This window comes from Ursus maritimus, unplaced genomic scaffold (assembly GCF_017311325.1).
Source record: "Ursus maritimus isolate PB19 unplaced genomic scaffold, ASM1731132v1 scaffold_1, whole genome shotgun sequence".
Lineage (NCBI taxonomy): Eukaryota > Metazoa > Chordata > Mammalia > Carnivora > Ursidae > Ursus > Ursus maritimus.
In genome coordinates, this window is record NW_024423343.1 from 798,087 (window position 1) to 814,439 (window position 16,353).

Genomic DNA, 16,353 nt, shown 5'->3' on the forward strand with positions numbered 1-16,353 from the left:
TGGACCCAAGCTAGTATGTCCACACATTTCTATCTCAGCCTCTGCTAAGAAGGGCAATTGACCAGACTTTCCCCATTAGAACTGAAGATTTGTAAATACAGACAGGATTCCAAAAGGACCCAGGATCATCTGTTTAAAATCCCTTATAATTTCATTTTTTCTCCTATGTTATTAAATGTCTACAATGAAGAAAATTTCCATCGTGAAAACCTAGCCATGCGCACTCATGTCTCCCGGGTGTCCCGTGTCATACTGAAGCTGCACGAGGACATGCTGGTTGCTCTTCATTTCTGGGGAGCAAATCACAGCCAGAGGGTGTGAGCCATTACCACTCGGCTAACAAGACCCTAAAGCAAAGCACCCACAGGGGACACACATCCAGATTCTGCTGCACTTGGCACTCACTGCTCAGCAGGTCACTGCCAGGGAGCGACGGAGTGCATTGGTACGTTCACATGGGCAATGAAGGCCAGCGGCCCAGGAGCGCGAGGCATTTCGGCAGTGCCGGTGCGGCGCCCAGCACGACCGAGAAGAGGCTTAGAGGTGGGGGAGCCTGGCCCTCACTCGCAGCCGCACACGCAGGGACACAGAGCGAGCCCTCACAAGACACAGTCACGCCTCCAGGAAGCTCCGAATGACTCGTACATGCACATCACCATCGAGAGCATGTTTAGACCAAAGTATCAACCAACAGTCCTGAGTCACTCGGGTGTGAGGAGCAGTGTGCAGCACGGCTGAGTGCTGAGGAAGAAGCCACAGTGGTGACCGACCAGAAACAAAACAGCAGCTCTCAGGCACAGGTGAATCTGCTCAGATGCTCATCACATCACTTTTTCCTCATCATTCAACCAAAGTCAACACTCTCTTGTGGTTTTTAAAAGACAATATCAGAACTGAAAGTTTAAATGCAATTTTTAGATATTCATGCTATATATTCATACTATTTTATTTTCTAAATAGCCTCCACGCCCAACGTGGGGCTCGAATTCACGACCTCCAGGTCAAGGGGTGCACGGCTCTCCCAACTACGCCAGCCAGGTGCCCCCATGCATACTCTTTTATTTTTTTTTATTTTTTTATTTTTTTAAATGATTTTGTATTATATTATGTTAGTCACCATACAGTACATCCCCGGTCCCATGCATACTCTTTTAGACTATTCAAAAAGTTGAGCTTTGTTAAAAAAACAAAAATAAATTCTTTTAATTTCAACTGATTTAGTAAAAAATTCCTAAATAGGAAACATACCTAGAAGAGCTAAAGAACATTTTTATTCAAAAGATCCAATTTAAAAAGTTTGGGACACATGAGCTTTGATAGGTGAGGTGCAAGTGTAGCTTCTGGAAATACCGTAACAATATGAATGACCAACTGCCAACAAAAACTAACATTGTGCAGAAATAAAAAATCATCCACATGAAACTCCAGCTACTGAGCGGGCAGTGACGACATCTCACGGTGACAGCGAGTGTAATGGAAGCTGTGGAAGCTGACATGCAAACCTGAAAACAGGAAGCTTCTACTGGGGCAGCTGGGAAGCATGTCCGGCCACACCGGCTCTGTCCACTGCCTCCACACTCTGGACACGGGGGCCGAGTATTTTTCTGTGAAGTATTTGCGTGCACCTGCGTGTGTGCCCTTGCTTTAATGGTTGTAATCATGCCAAACATAGATATAAATTTGTTTCCTGCTTTTTACCCTTAGCATATCAGCAAAAAAACCTCACTCCGTAAATATAGTTTAATTAAGTAAACTAGTTTCCTAAGCTGGCATTTTACACTGTTGCAAGCTTTTATAAAGGTAATATTCATACATTTGTTCTCCTGAAAACAAAAAGCAGTGTGAGCCCACTGCAGAAAACTAAGAGTACGAAGAGAAAATAAAGTTGCCTGGAGCCCTGTCACTCAGAGAGGACACGGGACTCTGAGGGTTATGCCTCTGGCCCATCCTCTCTGGGCATCTATTTGTCACTTCAGCTCAGAATGAGGACCTTATTATACAGGCCGCTTTGCAACCTGCTAGTTTCATCTGCCAACCCATTCTCGTGTGTCCACAGCCATATACTGTTCTCCTAAAACGAGACCGTTAGTGGTTTTCGAGCACTCCTCATTGAATGGGCACACCCAGTACTGTGCTAGTGAGTCACCCAGCACAGGCGGTAGTGTTCCGGATTTCTAGTGTCACAAAAACACCGTAACGCACGTCTCGATGCACAAAGCTTTCTCCTTACTTAGGACTCCTCTTGTGCAAACAGCCCCAGGATTGGACTCTCCATGTAAACAGCAGGACTGACTCTAAGACTCCTGTTACAGCAGTGCCAGCTTATCCTCCAAAGGAGTGCGCAGGTGATTAACGTCATGTGTGCTTCAACCAGAAGGACTAACCTGCCTTGGCAAGTCTGCAGTCAGAGCACGAACAGACATCCGAGTCTTGCTGTGTCTTCTGCAAACAGAGAACAAGGTGTGAGCCACCACGCCCGCCTCTCCTGGTACCTGTGCTGAGGACAGCCGTGCCCTGGGGAAGAATGGGGCTAAGGTCTGAGAACATGCCACAGGCGTCCAGCTAGAAACACGCGGGTGGCAGAAGGCAAGAACGCAAATAAAAAACAGATGCTGTAGAAGAGGTAAAAGGATCCCCCACATCGAAGAAAAACTCCACATGCAAAAAAGCAAGATGCATTTTCGGATTCAGAAGCTACCACGCTACATGAAAACCTCCTATGTGAGCCAGACTACACACAGAGCCTCGGCGGCGGGGCCAAGGCTGCACGCACTACCTGCACCGCCATGCTCACCCACTACCTCCAAAGCTAATGTGACTCCAGGGTCAAAGTACAGGCTCATGTCTGTAAGAGGACGTCTGTTCAGATCAAGGTCAAAATGTGTGTATTCCTGATTTGAAAGGCACATACTTCACAGCATAAAGACCATAGTGCTTACCTATCATACGGAACTCTCTTTACTCCACTGTCTCTGACATAATCCACCAGCTGTTTCTGAGTTCTTCCACTGTGAATAAAGGTTCAGATTTTAAAGAAAAGAACCAATAACAGCATTAATTTTCCACAGAGGCAAAGTAACACTTGCCGATCCTCTAAGTTCACACATCTGTTTTAAAGCTATGCTTTGTAGGAAGCATAACTGATTTTCTACAGTTCCTATCGAAGCTATTTTTTCCATTGTTTTACTTGATATGCTTTTGCCACCTTTCCTAGCTGCATGTAATTCTCTGACACATTTCACAGCACTTGCTTTTTACAGGGACACCCACAGCCTCAGCCCACAAAGCCGCCAGAGCCCGCGTGGGTGGTGCTGCCGTACCTGTATCTGAAGGACGAGCCCCTGCTGAAGAGGACGGCTTTAGCTCTGGCCTTAGGTTGGTCAAAGAGTCTGAAGAAGGTGTGATACTCCACACAGATCTTCCAGAAGTTCTTGCATTCATCTCTACTGCCCAACAAGAACTCTAGTGTGTCCTGGTAAGGTCCCTAGAAACAAAACACAAAGGTTCAAAAGTAACTAATTCAAGAAAAACACTGAGGAAGCATTCAGATAACAGGCTATTTATTCCAATGTTAAAAATTAGGAAAATATATTTTTCTGAAAGTTACCTATAAAGACTTCCGGTGCCATTTACATTTAAGAGAAGAAAAGCAGTATATACATAGGCACTGCAGAAATTATCGGAAGAATGCAGTCAGCCACGGTTCCACAACTGCTGACATTTACAAGTGTACCCTGGTGACACACAGCACCCAGCAAACCAGGGCGTCTTCTCTGTCAGACAAGTATTCATATGCTATTGCTCAATCATTTTCCTGTGGGGTTCTGGGGAAGTTCTGGATGTCCAGGACACACAGTTTCAAAGGCTCACTACTGAGTTCTCTCTCATAGTTATTCCTCAGATTCTTAGAAATGTTATACTGAGCTTAAAATAATGCACATTAAAACAATGGTATTTATTTATTTTAAGTAATCTCTACACCCAACATGGGGCTCGAACTCATGACCCTAGGGTCAATTTGCCAACAGAGCCAGTCAGGTGTCCCAACAATGCACATTTTTGAGCCCTGTGACATACTACCGAATTACCTTCCAGAAAGACTATCCTACTTGGACTCCTATATTCAGTCTTTGAAATCTAAGTGCTGAGGGATACAAGCTGCAACTCTGACACGGGCAGGTGTCGTTGTGACTCTGAGCCTCAGTGTGCCGGAGCAGCGATCCCCCTTGTTTCCTAGCTTGTCAGAACCGCACCAGAAATAGTTCTTGCACTCAGAGAAAAGAGCAGCCCTTTACCTGCATTTTGTGTATGTTTTTAGTATTCCTTAGACTCTCCTTTCATTCCTACAACAAATATTTGAATAAGGACTAAGCCGTCCAGAGTGCCTGGGTGGCTCACTCAGTTAAGTGTCACTGTGGGCTCAGGTCATGATCCCAGGGTCCCGGGATTGAACCCTGCATGAGGTTCCCTGCTCAGCAGCAGAAAGCCTGCTTCTCTCTCTCCCTCTGCTGCTCCCCCTGCTTGTGTGCTCACTCTATGTCACTCTGTCAAATAAATAAATAGAATCTTAAAAAAAAAAAAAAAAGAAAAGAAAAGAAAAGAAAAAGAAACAAGCCACCCTTTCGTGCTTCTACAGAAAGTAAACATGCATGCAGCACGTGCACCTGCTGTGTGACCAAAGCTCTGGCTGACAGAGCACCTTTCAGAAGCTTAGGGAGAGCCTCTCTGCCCACCACTCCCAGTGGGTCTGCGCGGAGACAGCCTCGTCAGCCTCCCCCCACAGCGGCGCGGCTAATCTGCTCTCAGTCCCTAACCTCCTCTGTGCACTGGGAATGTACCAACGCGGACACCTTCGCATTTCTTCAAGTACTGGATTTTTCCTATCAGACTGTATAGACATGTACTATTTTCCATCTTTACCCATTTCAGCAAATTCACATGTAATTATTATTTTATCGACTGAAAATCTCAAAAGGAAGGAGTATTTATTTTCTGAAAATCAAGCCTTCTCCAATTAGAGCTAACGAAAGGTCAATTTCTGAATACGTGAGAATACTGGGAACATCCCTTACTCTGGACAGAAGCTCGAATGCTAATCTGCTATAGGGCTTCAGATCACAGTTAAATACCTCGAGTCTCAGCCTCCTGACCTAGAGAACAAAGATGCTGCAATCAACGTACTGTTCTCAATACGAGCTTCTCTCTCTCACCACAGACCTGCTGAACCTGAAAGCCGGCCCAGCGATGAGTGGTGTCAGCAGTCCCTCAGTGACGCTGACCCGCGCTCAGTAGCAAGACCTACTGGGCAGATTACCCAAAGCCCTTCCACACCCCAAGTCCAAATCCTGTCCTTAAATTCTTGCGGCATAATGTGGAAGTGATTCATAAAATAATTACCAAGTCAATATTCTAGGAGAATAAATTCTCTTGTAATTCAGAAAGTGCTTGAAATCATACTTACACGGACCTCTGGGTGCAGTTTGATGAGAAACCTTTTCCTCTTGAAGCTGAGTTTCCGGACCCTGGACCAGTTGAAAGTGTTAATTTTAGTGGTGCCCTGAAATTCAAGAGATGAACACTCAGACACATCGGTAACCCAGACACACACACAGACACAACTTTTCATGAACTAGAGAATGTTTACATTACAACCTTGCCAGATGGCACAGCGATGCACTTGACATTTTATAATTATATCTGGGATGATTCTGAATTAAAGTGTCCATACTAAACATAGGAATTTAGGAGGGTAACTTCATTTCTTTGATAAGACTTTCTTACAAATTACTTTTTATCAATTCCAATATTGAACAAAGAGGGTGGTCAGGAGGAGTAATGGTGGTGGCCAGGCAGGGTGGGAGCAGAGCTGGGATTCTTGCTGCAGGAGGGGAGAATGCTGGGCTGGGCTGTGGGACGCTGCCCTGGAGTGGGAGCTGGTGGCGTGAACTCCTGACGCTCGGAGCAGCAACGGGCACGCTGAGTGTACATGGGTCTTGGCTTCTAGATACAACACTTCACTGGAAAGACCAGGGCTCTTCAGTCTTTGGGGTGAAGTGGGCAAAGCACAAACTCACCCTGAAATATCTTGTTGTCTAGGAAAGTAAACAAGTGCTCAACGGGATGGGACGTGCCCACCGGACACAAGCGAGTACTTGGGGGGATGTCCAAGGGCCAGTGAGGGACAATTCACAGATCAACATAAATAGTGACAGCAGCAGATTATCAAGTGTCAGAGTATAACCCGAATTGTCATAACTCAAATTGTGATGCGACTCTAATACAAATCCACGAGTCCACAGTGATACAAAGTAAGAGAGCAGAGAGAAAACCCTTCCAGGAGCACAAAAAATGGCATTAAAAAAGTCACCATTTGGCAGCCATCAGAGTAATCCAGCCAGACATATACATGGCTTTTGTATATGTCCAGACATATACATGGCTTCAAATTCTCTCTCCACAAAAGGCTTATTTATCACGAAGGACAAAAAGTAACTTTGCAGTAGAGCAGCTTGTCAAACGCCGTCTGACCGAGTGCTTAATGTTGACACCGCCGGCAATGGGACAGATGGCACTGCGGGCTACCTCGCAGCCCTACTAGGAACATTGTCACTTCCGTGATTTACCCAAGAAGCTTAGCCTAGGGCCTGATCATCAGCAGGTATTCAACAAGCCCATACTATGGTCATTCCACAGAATGACTGGCCTGTAATCATGAGAATCAGGGAAAGAAGGAAGAATGTTCCAGACTGGAAAGAGCAGATGACAGGGCATGGTGCTTGACCTTAGATTGGATCTCTTGCAACAAACAAGATTAGGGCAACTGGTGAAATCTGGATGGAGGTCTTGGGTGAAGAAGTTCTTTGTACTGTTCTTGTAACTTTTCTGTAAGCTTTGAATTGTTTCAGAATAAAAATTCAATGTTTTGAGATATCTTCCTGGTGTTCTCCCCTCTACTCTACATCATGATCATTCACTCTTCTCTGCAAACTTGAGATGGGGGCAGTAAGTAGGGAATGAAGTTTCCCTTCGGAAACTCCAAAAACCTTCAAATTTAAAAGGGGATAGGACTTGACACACGCCACCATGCGGACCTGTTCTGAAAACAAAGGAAGAAGCCAGGTGCGAGGACCCGGTTTAGGTGCGGAACCCAGAAGGAGGAGAGCCCGAGGCAGGGTGCAGCTTAGTGGAGGTCAGGGCGGGCAGTGGGTGATTAAAATCACTCCGGATTACACAGGGCGATGGCTGCGTGATTCTGTAAACACACTAAGAAGAAATGAATATATACTGGAAAATGGTAAACTTTATCGTCTGTGATTTACATCTCCGTGAAAACAACTCCCAAGTTAAGAGGTGTCCTGAAAACCCAGATAGGAATGTTCCAGTCTACATGAGAACTGAAGCATCCCAGATTTCCAACTACTGCCCAAACACTAATCACTCTACTTTCTGCTCAAATTTTCAACTATGTTATCAAAAAAAGCAAACAAAAAACCAAAAATAACCCAAATACAGAACATCAACAAAAAAACCCAGAAACATCCCTCCCGTGCCCTCCCCCGCACCCCGGCCACTTTTAACCCCAGACACGGTTTACGTGCCTGGGCAGGGACTGTGAGCGAGGCAGAGACTGTGCCCCCCAAGACAGACACAGACCAGCTGCGAGAGGCCTCGCACTGTGCTGTCAGCCTGCTCACCTTTCCACTTTCTCTTTTGGTCAAAATGAAAAAGACGTTATATTCCAGGGTTTTAACCACTGTCACAAGTCAAAAGGAGAAACAAAACCCGATCACGACTGGAGTGTTCATGGACTCTGCCTCACCTTGACAGACTCTGAGACTTTTCAACTTTTAAAACTGAGCCGCTGGCTGTAAACACTCAGGGCTAATGCTTTCATTTTAATTTTTATCCAGTAATCCATGGCATAATTATAAGCGTCTAGGAAGGCTTGAGACAAAACCCAGCCATTCTGGGCCCTCTTGCTGAGACAGCACTCCCTTTAGCAGCTCCGCTCCTGCTGGAGACCCGGCCTCCTGAGCCCTCCCACACCTGCTCCACGGAGGCTGAATATTAAATCTGGTTTTTATATTACTGATCATGTGAGTACTTCTCACAGGTTGAGTCATGGTGAATCATGACTCTATTTTGGTCCTTTACTTTCAATTCTCCCTGAGATACTAAGTGCCTCTTTCCATTTATTCAATTTTCTGTGTTCCTATCATAAATTCAGCCCAGATGCTCCTGCAGAATTTTTTTTAGATTTATTTTTTTTGAAAGAGAGAGCACAAATGGGAGGGGCAGAGGGAAAAGGAGACACAGAACCCCAAGCAGTCCCTGCACTGAGCGTGGAGCCTGACGTGGCACCCAACCTCATGACTCTGACATCAGGATCTGAGCTGAAACCAAGAGCCAGACGCTCAACTGACTGTACCACCCAGGCGCCCCATCCCTGCAGAGTTTTAAACTCTTCAGTGGGGTCTGATCCAGGAAACAATTCTCTCCATGCTGCTTGTGTGCTGATGGGTGCTCCCTGGGCCCGGCCTCCAACGTGCGGCCCCTCTCTGCTGCTGTTCCTGGTCTGTTATCTCCTCTGGTCATGTGCTTTAAAGGGTGCTCAGCAGTCAAACCTTTGAAAAACTGCATATCTGGAAAATGCTTTTATTTCCTCTGCACAGAAGTCATGTTAGATTGGGCAGAGGATCCTGGGTGGGAAATGATTTTCTTTCATGTTCTGCACCACTGCCTGCCCCGTCGTCTCACAGCTTCTGGTGTTGCCCCTGACAAGCCAGATACCATTTCCTTCCCTCTCCTCCTGGGAGCTCTATGGTCCTCTCCTCCATCCTGACATCTCATGCTGGTGTGTCCTGCAGTGATCTTTACTCATCCACTATACTAGGAACGTGTAGGCGCTTCCAATATGGACACTCGTGCCTTAAGTTCTGGACACGTTTCTCACATGATTTCTGTAATGGTTTCCTCCGTTGCTCTGGGCTGTGGCCTCTGGGCCTCCTGGGAGCTGGATGTTGGGTCTTCTGTGCTGAATTGGCACTTTCCTCCTGCATCATGAGTCCTCTATCTGCTCTGTGGAGATTTTCTCAACTTCATGTTCCGGACAGCCTCACTCTGAAGCACGGTCCTTTCTGCTACCACATTTCTAGATCCGCAAGTGCTCCTGTCCTCCGTGTGTCCCTGTGACTGCACACCTCTCATGTTTCAGAGATGCAGGTTTTCTCTTCTATGAGGCTTTCCGGAAAACTTAAGGCCGTAATACATCAACAAAGTTCAAAACCTCAAGGTACAAGGATGAGTCTGCAGGGAAAAGCCCCTTCTCACCCACTCCCAAAGCCTGCAGCTGCCTTTCCTTCCCAGTGGCTATTAATGCCACCTGTTTATTTTGTATGGTGTAAAGAGTGTGTCATTCTCCCTCTTTTCCCCACAAGCAGTAGCAAACTACACACACTTGAATCTTTGCTCCATGCAACAGTGCATCTGAATACCCTAATATCACGACACAGAAAACCTCCACATTCTCTGTGCAGTTGACTGACATTTCATAATATGGATGAACCAACCTCTTGATCATCAATTACCAATATTTTACTATTACAGGTAAGGCTACCATTTAAAATTACAAGACAAAAATTTTACACGTCCGATTCCTACTCCTCATTAGCATGACACAGTGTAAAGCGAGTTTTCTGTATCTTGCCCGTGGGACAGACAGAAGACGGCGTCCTCTCTGAGGATTCTACAGTGTTTCTCCATTCCATTCCTGGCACAGGCTCTGTTTCTTCTGAACACTAATTTGATATCTGTCCTTGAAGAGAGAGGATGTCCTCAAGTTTCTGGTGATCCTTGGTTATCTGAGTTTAAAAGTGAGGCCCCAGGATTACAAGAGTCTGTGACCAGCTGGCCCCTGGGTGAGAGATCTAGGGGCGACCTGGTGAGGGACAGGATAACCTCATGGTCTTAAAGGTGTCTCTCCACGGACTGCTTACTGGTCCAAAGAGAAAAACTAATAACTATAATAACCAGCAACTAATAACTAAAGCTAGTAACTAGTAACCAAGACTAGTAATTAAGGACTGGAAAGCAGGAATCAAGATTCACACCACCAGTGAGGCCTTGTGGTGTCTCAGTCGTGAGTCCCTGTCAAGGACGTGACTGCACCTGGGTACTGGCCCAGCTGGAACTGTGTCTCCTGAATCTAAACCCAGGAGAACAGCCGACACACCACAAATGGACAACGTCCTGTTAAAAATAAAAAGGACTGTGTTCAACACTGTCCATGTCCTAAAAGATAAAGAAAAAAATTAAATGCTCTAACTGGAAGGACACGGCAGGTGCGACAGCTAAATGCCGTGTCTTAGACTGGGCCCTGTCCTGCAGGGATAACAGCCAGGAGGACATCGACTGGCTGGCTGACAAGACTGGAAAATGACCAGCACATCAGCTGCCTCAGTGATAACGGTAAGGGAATGTTCTATTCTTACAAATATATGGCTTCAGTGGTCAAGGGTTCTGGAGTCTACAACCCATTCTCAAATGCTTCAGAAGAGTTGTGTGTGCATGTGTGTTCATGTGTGGTTGTGCGTGTACATGGAGGGGGGTGAGGAAGCATGCCAGGGGGAAGCGCAAACCACAAAGCAAAGGTGTAAAATACTGGAACGGGTGAAAGCTGGGGTTAAGGCACATGGGGGCTCTATGTGCTGTTCTAATTCTTACAGTTTTTCTGTAAGATTGAAAGTATTTCCGAATGAAGGTCTTTAAAACAGAAGGCTCTAAAATGCTGGCTGGAGACTCTTTGTGGGCTGGGGTAAGGACCCAGGCCCGTTACCATGGGATGCCCCCATGTCAACACCTGCAGGGTTCCCATAAGGCCATGTGGACTTTCTGGACATCACAGTCTCCTGTCTCTAAGATGTCAGCCTGGCCACCATTCCAGGGGAGCAGACATAGGGAGGGCTCGTGGCAACATGAGATTAGAGGCTTTCCCTTAAACCTCCACTCTGAGTGGGGCACTTCATCTCTACCGTCTGAGCCATACCCCGGAGAGGAAGACCCCGTCCTCTCCCGGCACAGAGAGGGGCCGCACCTGCTCCTCCCGCAGATGAGGTCAGGCTGTTTCCAGCCCCAGCCTGCCCCAGGCCCTCAGAGGCACCCCTCCTAACTCTTGGGGACACAGCAGCCTGACCCCCCCTTCCCACTGCAGGCTGTGGGATTTCAGTCTTTCCTATTCTGCACCGTTCCTACTCATCTGCCCAATTCCCAACTTCCAAAACATCGCTGACACTCACCTTCCGTGGTTTCCTCTTCCAGTCTTTGTTCTTAACTAGTTTAAACTTAAAAAAAAAAATTCCTTCATTGTCATTCTGGTGGGGGTTTGAGGGAATAAAAATGAATACCATCTAATGTGTTTAATTTGAAGTCTCTAATCCCTGCTTTTAACTTCTTCCAGTTACAAATTATTTATCCTTTTCTGGAAAAATTACCCCACCTCAACTGGGGTGGATGTATGATTTTCATCTCTGCACGATACAGGAACTGTCATGTGAGCAAGCAGGTGTGGAAGGCCCTGGGTCCATCAACTCACTCAGTGTGCCTGGTGTGGTCTCCACCAGTCAGTCAGTATATGATGGAACACAATTAACATTCTGTTTACAAAATAAGATTTTTTTTTTCCCCAATAGGAAATTGAAAATTTGATGGCTAGGTTAAAAAAAGAAAGGAAAAGAAAAAGAGTACACGTGTGGCTTGGCTATGGGGGCCTGGATCAGCTGAGCTGTTTAGGTGACCATAGGTTAACAAGAGCCCACAGAGGAAGGAGCTGCTAATGCAGCCCCTGGACTCCCGGGACACACCCTCCCATGGTGGTCAGCGCGGAGCAGGCCTTTGCAGGATGTCTACGCGCAACTGGAGGCCCACAGCTTTGCAAAGGCCAGACCAGAGGGCTCCCAAGAGGGGGGGGATCAGGGGCGCCTGGGTGGCACAGCGGTTAAGCGTCTGCCTTCGGCTCAGGGCGTGATCCCGGCTTTATGGGATCGAGCCCCACATCAGGCTCCTCCGCTATGAGCCTGCTTCTTCCTCTCCCACTCCCCCTGCTTGTGTTCCCTCTCTCGCTGGCTGTCTCTATCTCTGTCAAATAAATAAATAAAATCTTTAAAAAAGAGAAAAAAAAAAAAGAGGGGGGATCACAGTAGCAAGTGGGCCACTGAGCCTGGGTAAGAGGACGTGGGGAGCCCTTCCAGCATCTCCAGGCCACGGAGACCTGTGCTCTAGCAGCTGCTTTCAGACGTTTCCATACCACGAACCCCAGCACACACATGCTTCACTGCAGGCAGAACTTAGTGGCCCTTTACAGAGCCATCTGCCTCTCCATACATAACCAACACAAAGATTCCTGAAGATTGTACTGACAGTTATCATGCGCAACAGGCTCTGATAGTTTCCGGTCTGTTCTATTCTTATGTCCTGAAATGACGACCGCAGACACCTCACAGTGCAGCACGTCCAGACCTGCCGCAGGTCCACGCCTGAGGCATGGAGACGGCTCTGCAGGGAGGAGCCAGTGTTTCAGGTGAAGGTTCTATGGGGATGACCTATGGGTCAACATCAGAGGTGGCATGTGACCGGGTGCCCTGCGGGGGAGGGGGGGCAGAGGGCTTTGTGACAGTGAGGACAGGGACAAGGAAAGAACTGCTCCACGGGGCGAGACGTGGGATCAGAAGATATGCAAGGTTCCTCCTCCAAGTCCAAGACCTCATGCATCAGAACAAAAATTGACCAACACGTGTAAAATCGAGCCCCACCAAGTCATGGCACACCCCCGCCCTCCCTACCTGGAACACGAGGACACCCATGTGGGAAACAGCCAGGTTAATTCTGGCCCCCTCTCTGTCAGAAGCTGTGTGAAATCTAATGCCATACATTTCCAACTTTCGGGCAATCTCAAGCACCTGGAAATCCGACTCGGCAGGCGTCTGGCCCCTATAATAAAGGACGGCATGATCACAGCACTGAAAACAACTTCAGTTCTCAAGAAGCCAAAACACATAACAAAATTGATTAGGAAAACTAAACATAATAGAACAATCCAACGCAGGAAGTTTGTTTCTGAGTGGACCGCACACTGTAAGTTTATTTACCCACAGAAATGCAGCATACTGCACACACAGACCAAAGAAACTGTTTCCTTTTATCCTATAATCCATTTCCTGACGGGCAGAATGTTCTCTTTCTATTCACTACATGCTCAGCCTCATACTTCGTCCTAAATACTGACACAGTCACATGCAAATGTTACACGCAGAGACAAATATTAAATGTGGGAAATACCAAAGATAACATCAGTATCTCATTCAACCCATTTCAGTACTTTAATAAAAAAAAGTTTTCATAATGTACAATTCTAACCATTAGAATATACTTTTATAAGGACAAAATTATGAAACTGAATAAAAATACATTTCTCAAGTTCATAGTCCAGTCATGCTCCTAGAGAAGAGCCCGTGACCCATGTCCCACGGACCAGCCTCCAGGAGGGGGCTGCTCAGGGCACAGCTGGGCCAAGGGGAGAGGGTCCTAGTCAGAGCACCCTAGTCAAGGCCTGAGCCCTACATGTGGGGCGAGATCTCCATCAACAACCCTTCCTCCTACTTCCAAACATCTGAGCTTTTGGATTTTTTTTTTTTTATGTCAGATTTTTTATTTGAGAGAGCAAGCAAACAAGTGGCAGGGAGGAGCAGAGGGAGAGAGAATCTTCAGCAGACACTGCAGCAGGGGGGTATGCGAGCTTGATCCCAAGACCCTGAGATCACAACCCGAGCCCAAGAGTCCAACGCTTAACCGAATGCATGCCCCACTGACTGACCCGGCCGGGCGCCCCAGGATTTGCTCATTCCTAACGCTTCCAGTGCCCACTGCTGCGGCTTCAGAGTGGGTGCCAGGCAGAGGCTGGGGGAGTTCTGAGGTGCAGCTGGAATCAGGGAGGCTAAGGGAGAGTCTGGTGAGGACTCAGAAGGAAGAGAGCGGAGAAAGCCCTTCTTCTTAGAGAAACTCTACGGCTTCGTGAACAGAATCTGGTAGATGTGAGGGTGGCGAAGGCTATTCTGGCGAGGCCTCAGAAGGAAGTGAGGGATGTTACTGGGAACAGGAGATAAGGTGATCCTTTTTATAAAGTGGCACAAAATGTGGCTGAATGACATTTATGTCGTGTTTTGTGGAGGGCAGAACGTGCCGACAATGCACTGGATGTTCAGCTGAAGAGACCTCTACGCCAAGTCGGGAAGGTGTGGCCGGGCTCCTGATTGCTGACAGGAAAGCGCAAGAGAGAAGTGACTGAGAGATGGACGTGTGAAGCAGAATTTTAAGATTAGGAAAATGCTTAGCCTATGCATGCAGAAAATGAGGACATGAAGGGTGTGGCTAAACGGCTGAGGAGATCAGTATGGACCGAAATCAGGACAGTGGGAGAAGGACCCCAAAGGCAATTCAGGTCAAGGCTGCCCCTCCCATCGCAGGCCGTGTGGATGAGGGGGAGGTTGGGGGCCCCACAGCCTCCATCTGGTTTCTAAGGCCAGGGCTGCCCAGAGGGCAGAGCACTGAGCCAAAGAGGATTATTCCTGAGCCTTAACATCTCATGTCATTTGTCCTGCTAGGTTTTGGGCTTGCCTGAGACCTTTTACCCTTCCCTTGGTTCCCATTTCTCCCTTTGGAAGGGAGTGCCAATCCCATGCTGCCCCCCAGCACAGTATTCTGTTTTCACAGGTTCACAGCTGGAGACTTGGCCTCAGGCAGAACCACAGCCAGAGTCCCAGCCAGACCTCACCAAGATGAGATTCAAGAGAGGCTAGGGGCCTGGGAGGGTTTTGGTGCTAGAACGGTGGGGACGTTCAGGCTGTTGGGATGGAATGAATACATTGTGCATGCGAGGAGGACATGAATTATGGGGGGTGGAATGTTACAGGGTGAACGTCTGTGTCCTCCAAAATTCCTAGGCTGCAGCCTAACCCCCAGTGTGATGGTATTTGGAGGGGGGTCTTTGGGAGGGGGCCGCGCAGAGGACTCACAAGTATCAGTGCCCTTCAAACAGAGGCTCCAGGGAGCTCCCAGCCCCTTCCGCCCTGTGAGGACAGAGCGCGAGATGCCATTTATGAAACAGGAAGCAGGTCCTCAGCACACCGAACCCACCACTGCCTCCACATTGGACTTCCAGGCTGTAGAACTGTGAGAAATCAAGGTCTGTGGGCTACAGGCCGCCCAGCCTGGGGTGCTCGGTTACAGCAGCCCCAAAGGATCAAGACACCAGCTTTCAAATCTTTTTCTTCAATCTCAAAGATCCATAAGAACTGTGATAAAAGTAAAAAACCATTCCTTCAGTATCTTATTCAGTGATTACCAAAGTGTGTTTCTAGCAGGCCAAGGAAGATACTATATACTAGGTAAGAAATTTATCTTGCTCAGGGGCACGTGGGTGGCTCAGCTGGTGAAGCATCTGCCTTCGGCTCAGGTCATGATCCTGTAGTCCTGAGATAGAGTCCCGAATCAGGCTCCTTGCTCAGCAGGGAGCCTGCTTCTCCATCTGCCCCACGCCCTGCTTGTGCTCTCTGACAAATAGACAAAATACTAAAGAAACAACAACAAAAAAAGAAATTTATCTTGGTTAAAATGAAGGTACCGCACGGTCTTTAAAAACCCACCATAAAAAATGATTTAAAGAAAAGAAGTGCTACAAATATCTGATGACTATGGAAGATAAAGTCAGCACATTAGAACCATGAGAGGCCGCCTGGCTGGCTCTGTCGATGGGGTGTGTGACTCTTGATCTCGGGGTTGTGAGTTTAAGCCCCAGGTTGTGTGTAGAGATCACTTAAAAATAAAAATCTTTAGGAAAAAAAAAAAAAGAACCATGAGAGCCCAGAGAGTGACAGCTGAGCTCAGGGACGGGGGCACTCCCACGGAAAGAGTCCTGGATTAGTCCTCTATGAAGCACATTCCCTGATTTCTCCTCTAAGTGGCTTTCATGAGCATATATATATATAAATTATCAATCAATCGGAGAGAGAGCGAGCACAAGCAGGGGAGGTGGCAAGCAGAGAAGGAGAAGCAGACTCCCCGCTGAGCAGAGAGCTTGATGCAGGATTCAATCTCAAGACCTCGAGATCACAACCTGAGCCACCCGAGAGCCCCTTTCACGAGTTTTTAAAGCAGCCACCTTAAGACACACACCTAATGCGTGCATACATGCGCACATATACACACTGTGTGGGCATGTGAGCACACGCGTGCGAGCACATGGACACGCAAGCACAGGCACAGGCACACACGTGCACGCATGCCCTCCCCGCGGCATCTCTG

The 16,353-nt window shown here is 47.4% G+C and overlaps 1 protein-coding gene across 3 annotated transcripts in view; it reads right to left on the reverse strand.

The window, feature by feature from the left end:
• The window catches only part of FARP2 (FERM, ARH/RhoGEF and pleckstrin domain protein 2), a 105,804-nt gene that overhangs the window by 34,291 nt on the left and 55,160 nt on the right, over positions 1-16,353 (reverse strand). For 2 of the 3 annotated variants that reach the window (XM_040637989.1, XM_040637993.1), the window contains exons 8-12: positions 12,837-12,984; positions 5,462-5,557; positions 3,321-3,484; positions 2,940-3,008; positions 2,385-2,442 (exon numbers count right to left, since the gene is read on the reverse strand). In XM_040637989.1, the coding sequence (XP_040493923.1) occupies positions 2,385-2,442; positions 2,940-3,008; positions 3,321-3,484; positions 5,462-5,557; positions 12,837-12,984 (535 nt within the window). The remainder of the gene's footprint in view (positions 1-2,384; positions 2,443-2,939; positions 3,009-3,320; positions 3,485-5,461; positions 5,558-12,836; positions 12,985-16,353) is intronic. The other variant, XM_040637999.1, reaches the window with a different exon arrangement.